Genomic DNA, 17,030 nt, shown 5'->3' with positions numbered 1-17,030 from the left:
CAGCAACTCACTGCCTTCCTGAAGACAAACAATGTATACGAAATGCTTCAGTCTGGTTTTAGACCCCATAGCACTGAGACTGCACTCATAGCACTGAGACTGCACTTGTGAAGGTGGTAAATTACATTTTAATGGCATCGGACCGAGGCTCTGCATCTGTCCTGGCCTGGTTTAGATCTTATCTGTCGGAAAGATATCAGTTTCTCTGTGAATGGTTTGTCCTCTGACAAATCAACTGTAAATTTCGGTGTTCCTCAAGGTTCCGTTTTAGGACAACTATTGTTTTCTCTGTATTTTACCTCTTGGGGCTGTTATTCGAAAACATAATGTTAACTTTCACTGTTATGCGGATGACACACATCTGTACATTTCAATGAAACATGGTGAAGCCCCATAATTGCCCTTGCTAGAAGCATGTGTTTCAGACATAAGGAAGTGGATGGCTGCAAACTTTCTACTTTTAAATTCGGCCAAACAGAGATGCTTGTTCTAGGTCCCAAGAAACAAAGATCTTCTGTTGAATCTGACAATCTTAATGGTTGTACAGTCGTCTCAAACTGAAGGACCTCAGCGTTACTCTGGACCCTGATTTCTCTTTTGAAGAACATATCAAGACTATTTCAAGGACAGCTTTTTCCATCTACGTAACATTGCAAAAATCAGAAACTTTCTGTCCAAAAATGATGCAGAAAAATTAATCCATGCTTTTGTCACTTCTAGGTTAGACTACTGCAATGCTCTACTTTCCGGCTACCCGGATAAAGCACTGAATAAACTTCAGTTAGTGCTAAACACGGCTGCTAGAATCCTGACTAGAACCAAAACATTTGATCATATTACTCCAGGGCTAGCCTCCCTACACTGGCTTCCTGTCAAAGCAAGGGCTGATTTCAAGGTTTTACTGCTAACCTACAAAGCATTACATGGGCTTGCTCCTACCTATCTCTCTCTGATTTGGTCCTGCCGTACATACCTACACGTACGCTACGGTCACAAGACGCAGGCCTCCTAATTGTCCCTAGAATTTCTAAGCAAACAGCTGGAGGCAGGGCTTTCTCCTATAGAGCTCAATTTCTATGGAACGGTCTGCCTACCCATGTCAGAGACGCAAACTCGGTTTCAACCTTTTATGTCTTTACTGAAGACTCATCTCTTCAGTGGGTCATATGATTGAGTGTAGTCTGGCCCAGGAGTGGGAAGGTGAACGGAAAGGCTCTGGAGCAACGAACCGCCCTTGCTGTCGCTGTCTGGCCGGTTCCCCTCTTTCCACTGGGATTCTCTGCCTCTAACCCTATTATAGGGGCTGAGTCACTGGCTTACTGGGGCTCTCTCATGCTGTCCCTGGAAGGGGTGCGTCACCTGAGTGGGTTGATTCACTGATTGTGGTCATCCTGTCTGGGTTGGCGCGCCCCCCCTTGGGTTGTGCAGTGGCGGAGATCTTTGTGGGCTATACTCAGCCTTGTCTCAGGATGGTAAGTTGGTGGTTGAAGATATCCCTCTAGTGGTGTGGGGGCTGTGCTTTGGCAAAGTGGGTGGGGTTATATCCTTCCTGTTTGGCCCTGTCCGGGGGTGTCCTCGGATGGGGCCACAGTGTCTCTTGACCCCTCCTGTCTCAACCTCCAGTATTTATGCTGCAGTAGTTTGTGTCGAGGGGGCTTGGGTCAGTTTCTTATATCTGGAGTACTTCTCCTGTCCTATTCGGTGTCCTGTGTGAATCTAAGTGTGCATTCTCTCCTTCTCTCTTTCTCTCTCTCTCGGAGGACCTGAGCCCTAGGACCATGCCCCAGGACTACCTGACATGATGACCCCTTGCTGTCCCCAGTCCACCTGGCTGTGCTGCTGCTCCAGTTTCAACTGTTCTGCCTTATTATCATTCGACCATGCTGGTCATTTATGAACATTTGCACATCTTGGCCATGTTCTGTTATAATCTCCACCCGGCACAGCCAGAAGAGGACTGGCCACCCCACATAGCCTGGTTCCTCTCTAGGTTTCTTCCTAGGTTTTGGCATTTCTAGGGAGTTTTTCCTAGCCACCGTACTTCTACACCTGCATTGCTTGCTGTTTGGGGTTTTAGGCTGGGTTTCTGTACAGCACTTTGAGATATCAGCTGATGTACGAAGGGCTATATAAATACATTTGATTTGAAATGCATTTTTATATGATTGAATTATTTCTACCAAATCAAAATCTAACTTGTGAAAATCAAAGTTTGTAAAAGTAGGACAGGCCTCTGTAGAATAATTAGCACCTGTTTTGATGTTTCTCTGACAATCATTGCAAACGTTATTGCGAACAAGAGATTTAAATGCATTTTTATATGATTTGACTATTTATATCATACCAACACTTTACTTTTTATGCAAATCAAAGGTTGTAAAAGTAAGACAGGCCTTTTTAGAATAATTAGAACTTGTTTTGATGTTTCAATGCAAAAGGTATTGAGAACAAGAGATTTCACGGAGAATGTCTGTTAATGTCTGATATAAAACCTACTTTACCTCAGTCCACAGGCTGTAGCGAATTTAGCTACAGTAGCTATGCCAGAGGTAACGTTAGCTGGGATTAACAATGCATGAATGCAACGACTTTCTATAAATGCATTAACTGGATTGTGTTTCGGAATGAACTTAGCTATATGTCATGTTGTCGATGGAATTTATTGACAGTCGGCTATCCATTGTAGCGTACAGCTGAGTAGTTTGATAAAGTTAAAACAAAATGCAAGTCTATTGTTCTTGGATCTACGTGGTAAAATAAGCTGATTGTCCGAAAATAGACTGACTGCATTGTGACATTTATAGTTACCAAGTGTCTATTTAATGTTGATAAGTTTAAATCTGTGCCAATATGTATAGGATAGTTACTATGATAAATCTGTAAAATGCATGAGCAGCCAACTAAAGGAAACTAAGGGGATTGTGAGGGAAAGTTAGGTAGAGAGGAGGAGCAGGACAGCCTTTTTATGGAGCCATTAAAAGTTATTGTACGCTATCTTTTTACTGGTAAGTATTTTTGAAAGATATGACAACTTTGTCTGATGAACATGTTTGTGTCCACAGGACTGTGTCCACAGGAGGCCTTGACTGCTCTCACACAACCCGACACGGTAAATTCAGCAAGGGCTCAACACAACCATCCAACTGCTATTTTCATGTAGTATTTGCGATTTACCTTCAATGTCCCTCATGCTTTGTGTACTGTATCTCTATCTAATCCTCTCTTCCCATTGTTTCTGTGCAGTCTTCAGATATCAGGCAGAGGCTAGCGACTGAACGAGCTGCAAAAAACACTCAAACTGGACCTGAACTGAAAAGAAGAGCGACCCAGGGATGTGTGTGCTTTGGGGACGTTTAACAGAATGTGACTGGCAGAATGGGTGTTGTATGTGGAGGATGAGGGCTGCAGTAGGTATCTCAGATAGGGGGGAGTGAGGCCTAAGAGGGTTTTATAAATCAACATCAGTGGGTCTTGTGACAGGTATACAGAGATGACAAGTTTACAGAGGAATATAGTGCAGTGATGTGTCCTATAAGGAACATTGGTGGCAAATCTGATGGCCGAATGGTAAAGAACATCTAGCCACTTGAGAGCACCCTTACCTGCCGATCTATAAATTAAGTCTCCGTAATCTAGCACAGGTAGGATGGTCATCTGAATCAAGGTTAGTTTGGCAGCTGTGGTGAAAGGGGAGTGATTACGATAGAGGAAACCAAGTCTAGATTTAACCATATGTCCAATCCAATAGTTTCAGAAAAGTAGTCACTTCTTGAGATCTGTATTAAAATATTTAGTTTAAGTAGTTGCGTTCTCAGATCTGAATTCAAATAGCTTAAAAAAGTTGTAACTTTCTGAGATCTGTATTCAAATGGTTTTAAAGTTTTAATTTTGTGTTGTCCTCCAGGAAAAATGTTTCTTTCCACAAAGCATAGTTAACTATAGTTAACCCAGGTCTGGTGTGTGTGCCAGTCAGCAGGTAAATCTACCAAAAGAAAGTGTGTGTGCACGCACTGTGTGCGTGTCCATTCGACCCAGTCTGTAGAGCCACCTCTATGTATTACAGCAGCAGCAGTATAAGTAACATTACATTTCCTGATGCTGTGTTTTTAGAGGGACTTTTATCTGGTTCTGCAGTACAGGGTGATTGATGTAGCTGGCTCTACAGTACTTAGTACCCAGAGGAGAGCACAGCCAGGACAAAAATAATTTGTTTTGTCCCTTTTGTCCCTCTCCTACTTATTCTGCTCTCTTTAAATTCCCCTCATTCTCTCACTGGTGCTCAAACACTAAGTCATAGGTGCACTTTTAGAAAAAAAGGTGTAAGTAGAACCATTCAGGGTTCTTCGGATTTGTCCCCATTGGGGAACTCTTTTGTTGCTGGCTAGGACCCTTAGAACCCCTCTGCAATCTATAAACCTCTATGTAGGATTCTTCAAAGAACCCCCTGTATAGGGTTCTACCTAGAACCCTCTATGAAGAACCATTTTATAATCTAAAACATTCTTCCTCGAATTGTCTATGAAGGGTTCTACCGAGAACGCTTTTATCTTTGGAGGGTTCTTCATAGAATGGGTAGAACCCACCAACCTTAGCCTTTCAAATTACATTTTTTATGACAATACATATGTATATCATAAGGCCTTTCTTTGAGGGTGTAGTTATACCCTAACACAATGGTGTTAGGAATCTCCAGGATTACAGGCCACATCAGGCTTGCAAGTCACATTATGCTGGCTTGCAAAGTGATGTGTAATTCCTATTGGAATCCAGCTAGAGTTAAGATAGCCGACAAGCGGAATTGTTAATCACACGCAACCTGCATTCAGCCAGGGTAGGGAAGATTTAATACTGAGACCTCAATCATCTACACTGGAACAACCAACAGTAAATCCAATTACTAACAGATTGGATTAGTTTAGAAATCTGTATGTTATTTATGTTTGTGTAGCATAAAATTTTATCAACCAATCAATGTACATGCAAAAACACATATTACAGTAAAACAAACAATTCTGAAAATTTCCCGGCAAATTATAATGCTGGGAATTATGCTGCGCCACTCTGGAGGCCCATGTAGAACCCTTCCTGCCTTCCAAAGAATCCTTCTTGCCTTTCAAATAACTATTTTTTTCCAAAAACAATTCTTAGTATGTTAAAGGTTCTAGGTAGAACCATTTGACTTACAAAGAACCCTTGTCTTCCAAAAAGGGTTCTTCTGATCAGAACAGTTTTTGGTAGAACACTATCCCTCAAATAACCTGTTTGGAACACTTTTTTTCTAAGAGTGTGTGTATGGAATAGAAATGGGCTTTGAAGTTTTTATGCAGGCTAGGGCCAGGGCCTGTATTCAGAAAGAGTCTGAAAGAAGGTCCCTGCTGGTCTTATATAATCTAATTCATTATGAACCTTAAAGACAAACCAGGGGGCCCAATGTATCTTTGCATATCAGAGTAAGACTGCAGATCTAGGATCAGGTCCACCTGTCCATATTATCTTATTCATTATTTTTATAATGTTATTCAATTAATCACTATTTTAGCACTCCTACTCTGAGACTTGGTCAAGAGTCCAGGCCGCTCTGCTCCACACACTCAACACTCATCCACCTACCTGTTTGTGAACTTTTGTAAGCTGGTCCAGGTTGTTCTCAAGAAAGGAAATCTTCTGCTTCTGGTGGCTACATCCACCGCTATCATCTGGCTCCATCTCTGAATGCTGCAGCGGGAAGAAACAGAGAAACACAGAGAGAGAGACAGAGAAAATGAGAATGTGGTTAAGATCACACTAGATATCATTAACTATTAAATCATTTAGATTAATGGTCACCAACCGGTCAATGGATCCTAGGCATTCCTAGTCGGTCACCAGACATTTATGTAAAAAACCCAACGATGTAGTCAACCTTGCATTCCTATTTCTTTTATTCGTATCGAGCTGTTTGCGGTAGGTGCATTTGATTCAGCAGCCCTAGCGCCGGGAAGGCAAAGTGTTCCCATTTTTAACCATTTCATGTGTCTGAAGATAGAGCTCTGTCTACCTGGCAGGTCCAGAGAGCAAATCAAGTGCACCGATAGGCCTACCGCTGGCCAATCAGATAGCTCAGATCACTATGTCTGCACAGTCGAGCCATAGACTGTAAAAAGAAGTGACAAATGCACAGCAAAGTTGATACAGTGAGATTTCAAAACGTTTAAAACCATGAGTAGAGAGAGACTCAATGTATACAGCAAAGAGATGCTGTTTTTATGAGTAAGTTCATGTTTAAGTTGTTATTCAGCACGGTCTTGGTTCAACACTTTTATAAGCCATAACCTATGCTTTCTCGCTACTTCCACTGACGCCACAAGTTCTGAAGCTGCTATACTCATTTATTGCAAAGTGTTTCCGGTAAGCTTGCGTTGCTACTATTAGCGGCTTGTGTCTTTTTTAATATCGAGGAATATTTAACTTTCTCTGGTCATAGGAGTAACAACATGAATTGGGGCATGAGGCAGAAATAATGCAGTGCGACTTGAGTTTCGCTATCAGATGGGAGATACCCTTTTTCTTAGCGGAGGGACAGTGAGGTGAGTAGAGTGTGAGGGAGCCTCACACTGCTCCCCCCATCTGCCTCATTGCCTTCATCCGTAATGGGTCAGCGGTCAAACGACCTCCACTCATCACTGTCAAACGCTCCCTGAAACACTTCAGCGAGCAGGCCTTTCTAATCGACCTGGCCAGGGTATCCTGGAAGGATATTGATCTCATCCCGTCAGTAGAGGATGCCTGGTTATTTTTTTAAATGCCTTCCTAACCATCTTAAATAAGCATGCCCCATTCAAGAAATTTAGAACCAGGAACAGATATAGCCCTTGGTTCTCCCCAGACCTGACAGCCCTTAACCAACACAAACATCCTACGGCATTCTGCATTAGCATCGAACAGCCCCCGTGATATGCAGCTTTTCAGGGAAGCTAGAAACCATTACACACAGGCAGTTAGAAAAGCCAAGGCTAGCTTTTTCAGCAGAAATTTGCTTCCTGCAACACTAACTCAAAGTTCTGGGACACTGTAAAGTCCATGGAGAATAAGAACACCTCCCAGCTGCCCACTGCACTGAAGATAGGAAACACTGTCACCACTGATAAATCCACTATAATTGAGAATTTCAATAGCTGGCCATGCTTTCCACCTGGCTACCCCTACCCCGGTCAACAGCACTGCACCCCCCACAGCAACCTGCCCAAGCCTTCCCCATTTCTCCTTCTCCCAAATCCGTTCAGCTGATGTTCTGAAAGAGCTGCAAAATCTGGACCCCTAACAAATCAGCCGGGCTAAAGAATCGGGACCCTTTCTTTCTAAAATTATCTGCCGAAATTGTTGCCACCCCTATTACAAGCCTGTTCAACCTCTCTTTCGTGTCGTCTGAGATTCCCAAAGATTGGAATGCAGCTGCGGTCATCCCCCTCTTCAAAGGGGGGGGGGGACACTCTTGACCCAAACTGCTACAGACCTATATCTATCCTACCCTGCCTTTCTAAGGTCTTCGAAAGCAAAGTGAACAAACAGATTACCGACCATTTCGAATCTCACCATATCCTCTCTGCTATGTAATCTGGTTTCAGAGCTGGTCATGGGTGCACCTCAGCCACGCTCAAGGTCCTAATAGATATCTTAACCGCCATTGATAAGAAACATTATTGTGCAGCCGTATTAATTTATCTGGCCAAGGCTTTCGACTCTGTCAATCACCACATCATTATCGGCAGACTCGACAGCCTTGGTTTCTCAAATGATTGCCTTGCATGGTTCCCTAAGTACTTCTCTGATAGAGTTCAGTGTGTCAAATCGGAGGGTCTATTGTCCGGACGTCTATTGTCCGGACCTCTGGCAGTCTCTATGGGGGTGCCACAGGGTTCAGTCCTTGGACCGACTCTCTTCTCTGTATACATCAATGATGTCGCTCTTGCTGCTGGTGAGTCTCTGATCCACCTCTACGCAGACGACACCATTCTGTATACTTCTGGCTCTTCTTTGGACACTGTGTTAACAACCCTCCAGGCTAGCTTCAATGCCATACAACTATCTTTCCGTGGCCTCCAATTGCTCTTAAATACAAGTAAAACTAAAAGCATGCTCTTCAACCGATCGCTGCCTGCACCTGCCCGCCTGTCTAACATCACTACTCTGGACGGCTCTGACTTAGAATACGTGGACAACTACAAATACCTAGATGTCTGGTTAGACTATAAACTCTCCTTCCAGACCCACATCAAACATCTCCAATCCAAAGTTAAATCTAGAATTGGCTTCCTATTTCGCAACAAAGCATCCTTCACTCATGCTGCCAAACATACCCTTGTAAAACTGACCATCCTACCAATCCTCGACTTCGGCGATGTCATTTACAAAATAGCCTCCAATACCCTACTCAACAAATTGGATGTAGTCTATCACAGTGCCACCCGTTTTGTCACCAAAGCCCCATATACTACCCACCATTGCGACCTGTACGCCCTTGTTGGCTGGCCCTCGCTTCATACTAGTCGCCAAACCCACTGGCTCCATGTCATCTTCAAGACCCTGCCACCTGTAGCACATACTCCAGCAGGTATATCTCTCTGGTCACCCCCAAAACCAATTATTTCTTTGGCTGCCTCTCCTTCCAGTTCTCTGCTGCCAATGACTGGAACGAACTACAAAAATCTCTGAAACTGGAAACACTAATCTCCCTCACTAGCTTTAAGCATGAGCTGTCAGAGCAGCTCACAGATTACTGCACCTGTACATAGCCCACCTATAATTTTGCCCAAAGAACTACATCTTTCCCTACTGTATTTATTTTGCTCCTTTGTACCCCATTATTTTTATCTTTACTTTGCACATTCTTCCACTGCAAATCTACCATTCCAGTGTTTTTACTTGCTATATTGTATTTACTTTGCCACCATGGCCCTTTTCCCTTATCTCACTTCATTTTCTCACATCGTATATAGACTTGTTTGTACTGTATTGTTGACAGTATGTTTATTTTACTCCATGTGTAACTCTGTGTCGTTGTATGTGTCAAACTGCTTTGCTTTATCTTGTCCAATTGTAAATGAGAACTTGTTCTCAACTTGCCTACCTGGTTAAATAAAGGTTAAATAAAAAATCTGACCATCAGATGCAGGCCATCAGTCCAGTAACAACAACAAAAGCTACCATCAGTCTAGTAATTTAAAAAAATATATGAATATGGTCACATAGCTATGCGTCACAAGTACATTGAACAAAAATCTAAACGCAACATGTATAGTGTTGGTTTCATGGGCTGAAATAAAAGATCCCAGGAAGTGTCCAGATGCACAAAAAGCTTTTTTCTCTAATGTGTCCTGCACAAATTTGTTTACATCCCTGTTAGTGAGCATTTCTCCTTTTCCAAGATAATCCATCCACCTGACAGGTGTGGCATGATCAAGAAGCTGATTAAACAGCATGATCATTACACAGGTGCACTTGGTGCTGAAGACAATTAAAGACCACTCTAAAATGTACAGCTTTGTCACAACAATGCCACAGATATCTAAAGATTCCAGGTGGCATGCAATCGGCATGCTGACTGCAGTAACGTCTACCAGAGCTGTTATCAGAGAATTTAATGTAAATTTCTCTACCATAAGTCGCCTCCGACATCGTTTTAGAGTATTTGGCAGTGCGTCCGACCGGCCGCACAACCGCAGACCACGTGTGTGGCGTTGTGTGGGCGAGTGGTTCACATTGTGAACAGAGTGCCCCATGGTGGCAGTGGGTTTATGGTATGGGCAGGCATAAACTACGGACAAAGAACACAATTGCATTTTATCGATGGCAATTTGAATGCAAAGAAATACCGTGATGAGATCCTGAGGCCCATTGTTGTGCCATTCATCCGCCGCCATCACCTCGTGTTTCAGCATAATAATGCACCGCCCCATGTCGCAAGGGTCTGTACACAATTCCTGGAAGCTGAAAATGTTCCAGTTTCCGCCAATATCCAGCAACTTTGCAAAGACATTGAAGAGGAGTGCATACGCACTGTGACAAACATGCTTATCTGTATTCCCAGTCATGTGAAATCCATTAATTCATTAGGCCGTAATCAATGTCAATTGACATATTTTCTTATATGAACGGTAACTCAGTAAAATCTTTGAAATTGTTGCATGTTGCACTTACAGAATATTTTTGTTCAGTGTAATATAACAAATTATACAGTGTGATCACACACCTAAAAAAATGTTATAATAAAAAAATGGTCTGTGAAGAACAACATTGACAGGGCAATTCAAGCTTAGCCAATATACAGAGATAATGTATTGGGCCTACTGCACAAACCTCATTACTACAGAACTGTTTTTAACTGGTTAATATTGCATAACATAAGCTGACGTCATTTCAAAAAAAAAAAGCTGAGCGGTAGATCTCTGCTTGGAGTCTTCCTCTCCCTCCTTTACTCCCTCTCTTCGTCCTTTACTCACTTACCCTTTTGACTCGAGTTGTGAGGTCTTGAACAAAAAGCTTCCGCAGGTTGTGCAGGGTCTGGAGTTCACGGGCCTGTGGAATAAAGAGAGAGAAAAAGACAGGAAGAGAGAGAGAGAAATAGCGGGAAGAAATAGAGAGAAAAAGAAAGTGGGAAAGAAGAAGGGATAGAGGCACGGCGGGTTGAAGGGATAGAGGCACGGCGGGATGGAGAGAGGAGGGAGAGAGAAAAGGGGAGAGAGAGGGAGAGAGAGGAGAGAGAGAAAGAGGAGAGAGGAGAGAGGCACGGAGGGTTGGAGAGAGAGAGAGAGAGAGGGAGGTGAGAGGAGATATGGCGAGAGAAAAACAAGAGGTTTGCACAAAGAGTGAGCAAAGAGAGAGAAAGAGGAAGAAAGAGGTGCATTAGTGAATTGTGATCAAATTCTCCTACAGTGGATTAAATTGAATGTCAGAGAGAGAGCGAAAGTGAGAGGGAGTGAGGGAGAAAGATACTCACCACAGTCTCTTCCAGTCCTTTAAGGTCCTGCTTTGACTGCTCGTGGCGCTCATGAAGAAATCTGGCAAAATGTGGAAGGAGCAAATAAATACAGTTGAAGTCAGAAGTTTACATACACCTTAGCCAAATACATTTAATCTCAGTTTTTCACAATTCCTGACATTTTATCCCGGAAAAAATTCCCTGTCTTAGGTCAGTTTTTTTAAGAATGTGAAATGTCAGAATAATAGCAGTGAGAATTATTTATTTCAGCATTTATTTCTTTCATCACATTCCCAGTGGGTCAGAAGTTTACTCAATATACTCAATTAGTATTTGGTAGCATTGGCTTTAAATTGTTTAACTTGGGCCAAACGTGTTGGGTAGCCTTCCACAAACTTCCCGCAATATGTTGGGTGAATTTTGGCCCATTACTCCTGACAGAGCTGGTGTAACTTAGTCAGGTTTGCAGGCCTTCTTGCTCGCACACACTTTTTCAGTTCTGCCCATCTTCTATGGGATTGAGGTCAGGGCTTTGTGATGGCCACTCCAATACCTTGACTTTGTTGTCCTTAAGTGATTTTCACACAACTTTGGAAGTATGCTTGGGGTTATTGTCCATTTGGAAGACCCATTTGCGACCAAGCTTTAACTTCCTGACTGATGTCTTGAAATGTCGCTGCAATGTATTCATAAAATTTTCCTACCTCATCATGATGCCATTAATTTTGTGAAGTGCACCAGTCCCTCCTGCAGCAAAGCACCCCCACAATATGATGCTGCCACCCCCGTGTTTCATGGTTGGGATGGTGTTCTTCGGCTTGCAAGCCTCCCCCTTTTTCCTCCATACATAATGATAATCATTATGGCCAAATAGTTATATTTTTGTTTCATCAGACCAGAGGACATGTCTCCATAAGTATAATATTTTTCCCTATGTGCAGTTGCAAACCGTCGTCTGTATTTTTTATGGCATTTTGGAGCAGTGGCTTCTTCCTTGCTGAGCGGCCTTTCAGGTTATGTCAATATAGGACTCGTTTTACTGTGGATGTAGATACTTTGTACCTGTTTTCCTCCAGCATCTTCACAAGGTCCTTTGCTGCTGTTCTGGTTTTTATTTTCACCTTTCGCATCAAAGTACGTTCATCTCTAGGAGACAGAACGCATCTCCTTCCTGAGCGGTATGACGGCTGCATGGTCCCATGGTGTTTATACTTGCGTACTATTGTTTAAACAGATGAACGTGGTACCTTCAGGCATTTGGAAATTGCTCCCAAGGATGAACCAGACTTGTGGAGGTCTACAATATTTTTTCTGAGGTCTTGGCTGATTTCTTTTGACTGCCCCATGATGTCAAGCAAAGAGGCAAAGAGTTTGAAGGTAGGCCTTGAAATACATCCACAGGTACACCTCCGTCTAAAGCCATGACATCATTTTCTGGAATTTTCCAAGCTGTTTAAAGGCACAGTCAACTTAGTGTATGTAAACTTCTGACCCACTGGAATTGTGATACAGTGAAATAATCTGTCTGTAAACAATTGTCAGAAAAATGTAAAACTCTGAAAAACTTGTCCCAGAGCATATCCCAGAGCATGTTTTGTTTTGTTTGTTTGTTTGCTTGCTTGCTTGCGTGAGTGCGTGCGACTCAGAGCATGTTCAGTCAGCTAAATGTTAAGGGTTCTTGGTGGTCTCATAATGGTAAATAAACAAACAGCTGGTCTCAATTCGCTCCCTACCCCCCTGGCCATAACCTTTCAATGTTTACTGATCTGTAAGGTTGAAGGAATGTGTTGGGAGCTCTGCAAATATTGAAGGGTTAAGGGTATTTCCCTTGAGAGGTGCAGAGTGAACCAACCGGCTGCGCCAGGCGCCAACCGGTGCGCCCCATGGTGCTTTAGCGTCAGCGACGCTTAGTTCAAAGTTCAAGTAAATTGCACTCTGTGCTGCGGCCGGCTTGCCTATTTCAAGTGAAAGGCCTTTTAGGGCTAAGACTGTGGGGTTATTTGTGGAGTTATAGGGTTCTATCAACAACCGTTTTCATCTGAAGAACCCTTTTTGGAATACGAGGGTTCTTTGTAAGACAAACTGTTCTACCTTGAACCTTTTTCATCCTAAGAACCGTGAACCAACAGTGTATTGTCTGGCACACAGAAAATTGGCCAGTGTTACCTAGTGTTGATTCAGGAGGTGAATTAACTCTGTGAAGAGTTAAATTAACACTCGGTGGTGTAACCCCAGTGTTGATGTTAACAACCAGAGTTAGGTGTGATTGATTATAGCTGCTGTCAGCCTACACTTTTAGGAAAAAAAAGTGTATTGGTTGATTAATTTTATTCCACACAAAGATAAATAACACAGTTTTCTAAATTTAATTCAAATCAAATTGTATTTGTCACGTGCCGAATACAACAGGTGTAGACCTTACAGTGAAATGTTTACTTACAAGCCCCTAACCAACAATTCAGTTTTAAGAAAAATAAGTGTTTAAAAAATAGATAAGTAAAAAAATATATATATATATATAAAAAATAACGAAAGTGAGAAAGAGCAGCAGTAAAATAACAGAGAGCAGAGATACAGAGGGTACCAGTACAGAGTCAATGTGCAGGGGCAGCGGTTAGACGAGGTAATTGAGGTAATATGTATATTTACAGTAGGTATAGTTAAAGTGACTATGCATAGATAATAAACAGAGAGTAGCAGCATAAAATGGGGGGGAGGGGGCAATGCAAATAGTCTGGGTAGCCATTTGATTAGCTGTTCAGGAGTCTTATGGCTTGGGGGTAGAAGCTGTTAAGAAGTCTTTTGGACCTAGACTTGGCACTCTGGTACCGCTTGCCATGCGGTAGCAGAGAGAACAGTCATTGACTAGGGTGGCTGGAGTCTTTCACCATTTTTAGGGCCTTCCTTAGGGTAATTAATCAAATCTGTTCATTTTCTAAACTAATCCAATCTGTTAGCAATTGGATGTGTTGCATCTGTTACTGAGATGGTTGGTCCAGTTTAGATGATTGAGGAAATGTCAGTATTTAATCTTCCCTACCCTAGTAGTCATTCTGAAAGCAGGTTGGGTGTGATTAACAATTCCACTTGTCGGCTGTCCTAACTCTTGCTGGATTCCAATAGGAATTACATATCACCTTGCAAGCCAGCATAATGTGACTTGCAGGCGTGATGTAAACCAAGAGATTCCTAACACCACTGTTTTAGGTTATAACTAGGTTATAACTATGCCCTATAACTGCGTAATGTATTGCCGTAAATATTTACATTTTAAAAGGCAAATAAGGAAGGTGGATTCTACCAGTTCTAGGAAGAACCCTCCAAAGATAAAATGGTTATTGGTAGAACCCTTCATAGAGGGTTCCAGGAAGAACCTTTCCTAGAGTATTCTAGGCAGAATCAAATACAGGGGTTCTTTGAAGAACCTTACATATAGGGTTCTAGATAGAAGAGTTCTACGCAGCACCAAAAAGGGTGCCCCTATGGGGACAAACCGAAGAACGCTGTATAGTTCTTGTTAGCACATTTTTTTAAAGGGTGCACCTATGACTTAGTGTTAGTGCACCAATGAGAGAGTGAGAGGAGTTCAAACAGAGCAGAATATGTAGGAGAAGAAGAAAAGGGACAAATCAAATTATATTTGTCCTGGCTGTGCCGCTCGTCATTTCTATCCTCTGGGCATATTTTTTCTACAAGTGTAGTGTCAGCCTATAAGGAGTTGGTAAGTGAAATGGCATTGTGGTACATGAAAAACAACCTCTCCCTCAACATCAGCAAAACACAGGAGTTGATTGTTGACTTCAGGAAGCAGAGGAAGGAACGTGCCCTGATCCAATGCAGTAGAGAGAGTCAGCAGTTTTAAGTTCCTCGGCGTCCACATCACCGAGGACTTGACATGGAACAACAATTCCACCACTTTTGTCAACAGGGCGCAACCATCTCCAAATGGTTCTACCTAGCACAAAAAAAGGGTTTGCCTATGGGGACAAACCGACGAACCCTATATGGCTCCAGTATAAAAGTGTATGGAGTGAATTGAGATGGTCTAAAAGAGACTCACGTCAGCTCCTCCAGTTGCAGTGTCTTGTGGTGCTCCTGACTCCTAAGACGGTCAAAGTCGCTCCTCAGCCGCTCCAACTCCAGATGAAGACGATGGTTGCGACTGATCAGGACAGAAGAGGAGGGAGGACAATATATTATATTAGAAACAGTTTGGTGTAGCCTTCCTAGTCTAGAATGCCAGGGGGTTAACTTTACCACAAATGTCATACGTTTAGATCCCATTTTATGAGGAAATGGTTCTGGTTATGACTGATAGACAGGAGAGGAGGGTGAAAATGCGGGTGGAGAGAGGGCAAAGACAGAGAGAGTAGATGCTGTAAGGAACAATCTGATCTTAATACACTTCTAGGGGATTAATTTAACAACAATTTAAGTACATTTACTTCCAAAATGGGACAAAATGTTTTATATATCTAAAATGTATATAATGAATATATAAATCTCTGGAATAGATATACACTTGCTATGCTCTTACAATAAAATGGGATAGGAAAGTATAAGGCTGAGGCTGAGATTCTGGGTAGACATTTAGAGATTATATAGGTGATTTTTCAACATGTGGTGCGTTGTTAAAATAGGCGTGTTAAAATATGCAGGCAGATGCTGTGTTGGTTGGATAACAGGTAGGGTATAGAATAGCAAAATAAAGGTACTGACAGGGAGGTCGTCACACAGCAGCACAGCTGCTATCTTGTGACTGAGGTAACACTGTGAGCATAACAAAGAGAGGGAGAGGTCGGTACTGGCTCAGCGAGGTCGTCAATGATCTTTGTAACCAGCACACTAGCACAGAAATCTACAGATGGAGGTAAGGTTGTGAGTCAAGTTAGGTAGAATGACAATGAGAGAGCAATGGGAGGGAGGAGAGAGGGAGAGAGGACAACAGTACAGATACATAGCGTGACAAAGCATGACAAGGGTAGAGGCTGACAGTAAGAAGGAGATGAAAGTACTGATTCACAGAGGTCGTCCCACAAAGCAGTACATCTGCAGGCTATGTAGTGAGGTGACACTGTGAGGTAGAGTAGAGAATGACAATGAGCGGGAATCGAAGGGAGAGGAGGGAAGTGTCGTGGCTCTCCTGACAGTGGATCAAAGGACCCATCAGCTAGGCAAATGCTTTAACCTGTTGATGCTCTGGGGGCGCTATTTCATTTTTGGATGAAAAACGTTCCCGTTTTTAACAAGATATTTTGTCACAAAAAGATGCTCGACTATGCATATAATTGATAGCTTTCGAAAGAAAACACTCTGACGTGTCCAGAACTACCAAGATATTTTCTGTGCGTGCCCTAGAACGTGAGCTTCAGGCAAAACCAAGATGAGACGGCATCCAGGAAATGAGCAGGATTTTTGAGGCTCTGTTTTCCATTGTCTCCTTATATGGCTGTGAATGCGAGAGGAATGAGCCTGCCCTTTCTGTCGTATCCCCAAGGTGTCTGCAGCATTGTGACGTATTTGTAGGCAGATCATTGGAAGATTGACCATAAGAGACCACATTTACCAGGTGTCCGCCCGGTGTCCTGCGACGAAATTGGTGCGCAAAAGTCAGCTGCCAGTATTTTTCCATGGGATACAGAGAGGAAAGCAAGCTTCCACGAACTGCATATCAATGAAGAGATATGTGAAAAAACACCTTGAAGATTGATTCCAAACAACGTTTGCCATGTTTCGGTCGATATTATGTAGTTAATTCGGAAAAAGTTTTACGTTGTAGGTGACTGAATTTTCGGTTCGTTTCGGTAGCCAGACGCAATGTAGAAAACGGAACGATTTCTCCTACACACAGACGCTTTCAGGAAAAACTGCGCATTTGGTATGTAACTGAGAGTCTCCTCATTGAAAACATCAGAAGCTCTTCAAAGGTAAATGATTTTATTTATTTGGTTATCTGGTTTTTGTGAAAATGTTGCGTGCTAAATGCTACTCAAAATGCTATGCTAGCTTTGCATACTCTTACACAAATTAGTCAATTTCTATGGTTCAAAAGCATATTTTGAAAATCTGAGAT

At 42.5% G+C, this 17,030-nt stretch overlaps 1 protein-coding gene across 1 annotated transcript in view; it reads right to left on the bottom strand.

Moving 5' to 3' along the window:
* Window positions 1-17,030, bottom strand: part of LOC135542333 (kinesin heavy chain-like) — a 143,177-nt gene that overhangs the window by 17,228 nt on the left and 108,919 nt on the right. The window contains exons 21-24 of the mRNA XM_064969219.1: window positions 15,018-15,119; window positions 10,976-11,036; window positions 10,483-10,554; window positions 5,611-5,715 (exon numbers count right to left, since the gene is read on the bottom strand). Of these exons, the coding sequence (XP_064825291.1) occupies window positions 5,611-5,715; window positions 10,483-10,554; window positions 10,976-11,036; window positions 15,018-15,119 (340 nt within the window). The remainder of the gene's footprint in view (window positions 1-5,610; window positions 5,716-10,482; window positions 10,555-10,975; window positions 11,037-15,017; window positions 15,120-17,030) is intronic.

Source organism: Oncorhynchus masou, chromosome 6 (assembly GCF_036934945.1).
Source record: "Oncorhynchus masou masou isolate Uvic2021 chromosome 6, UVic_Omas_1.1, whole genome shotgun sequence".
NCBI lineage: Eukaryota > Metazoa > Chordata > Actinopteri > Salmoniformes > Salmonidae > Oncorhynchus > Oncorhynchus masou.
The sequence above is the reverse complement of the archived record's forward strand: the minus strand, read 5'-3'. Positions and strand labels throughout refer to the sequence as shown.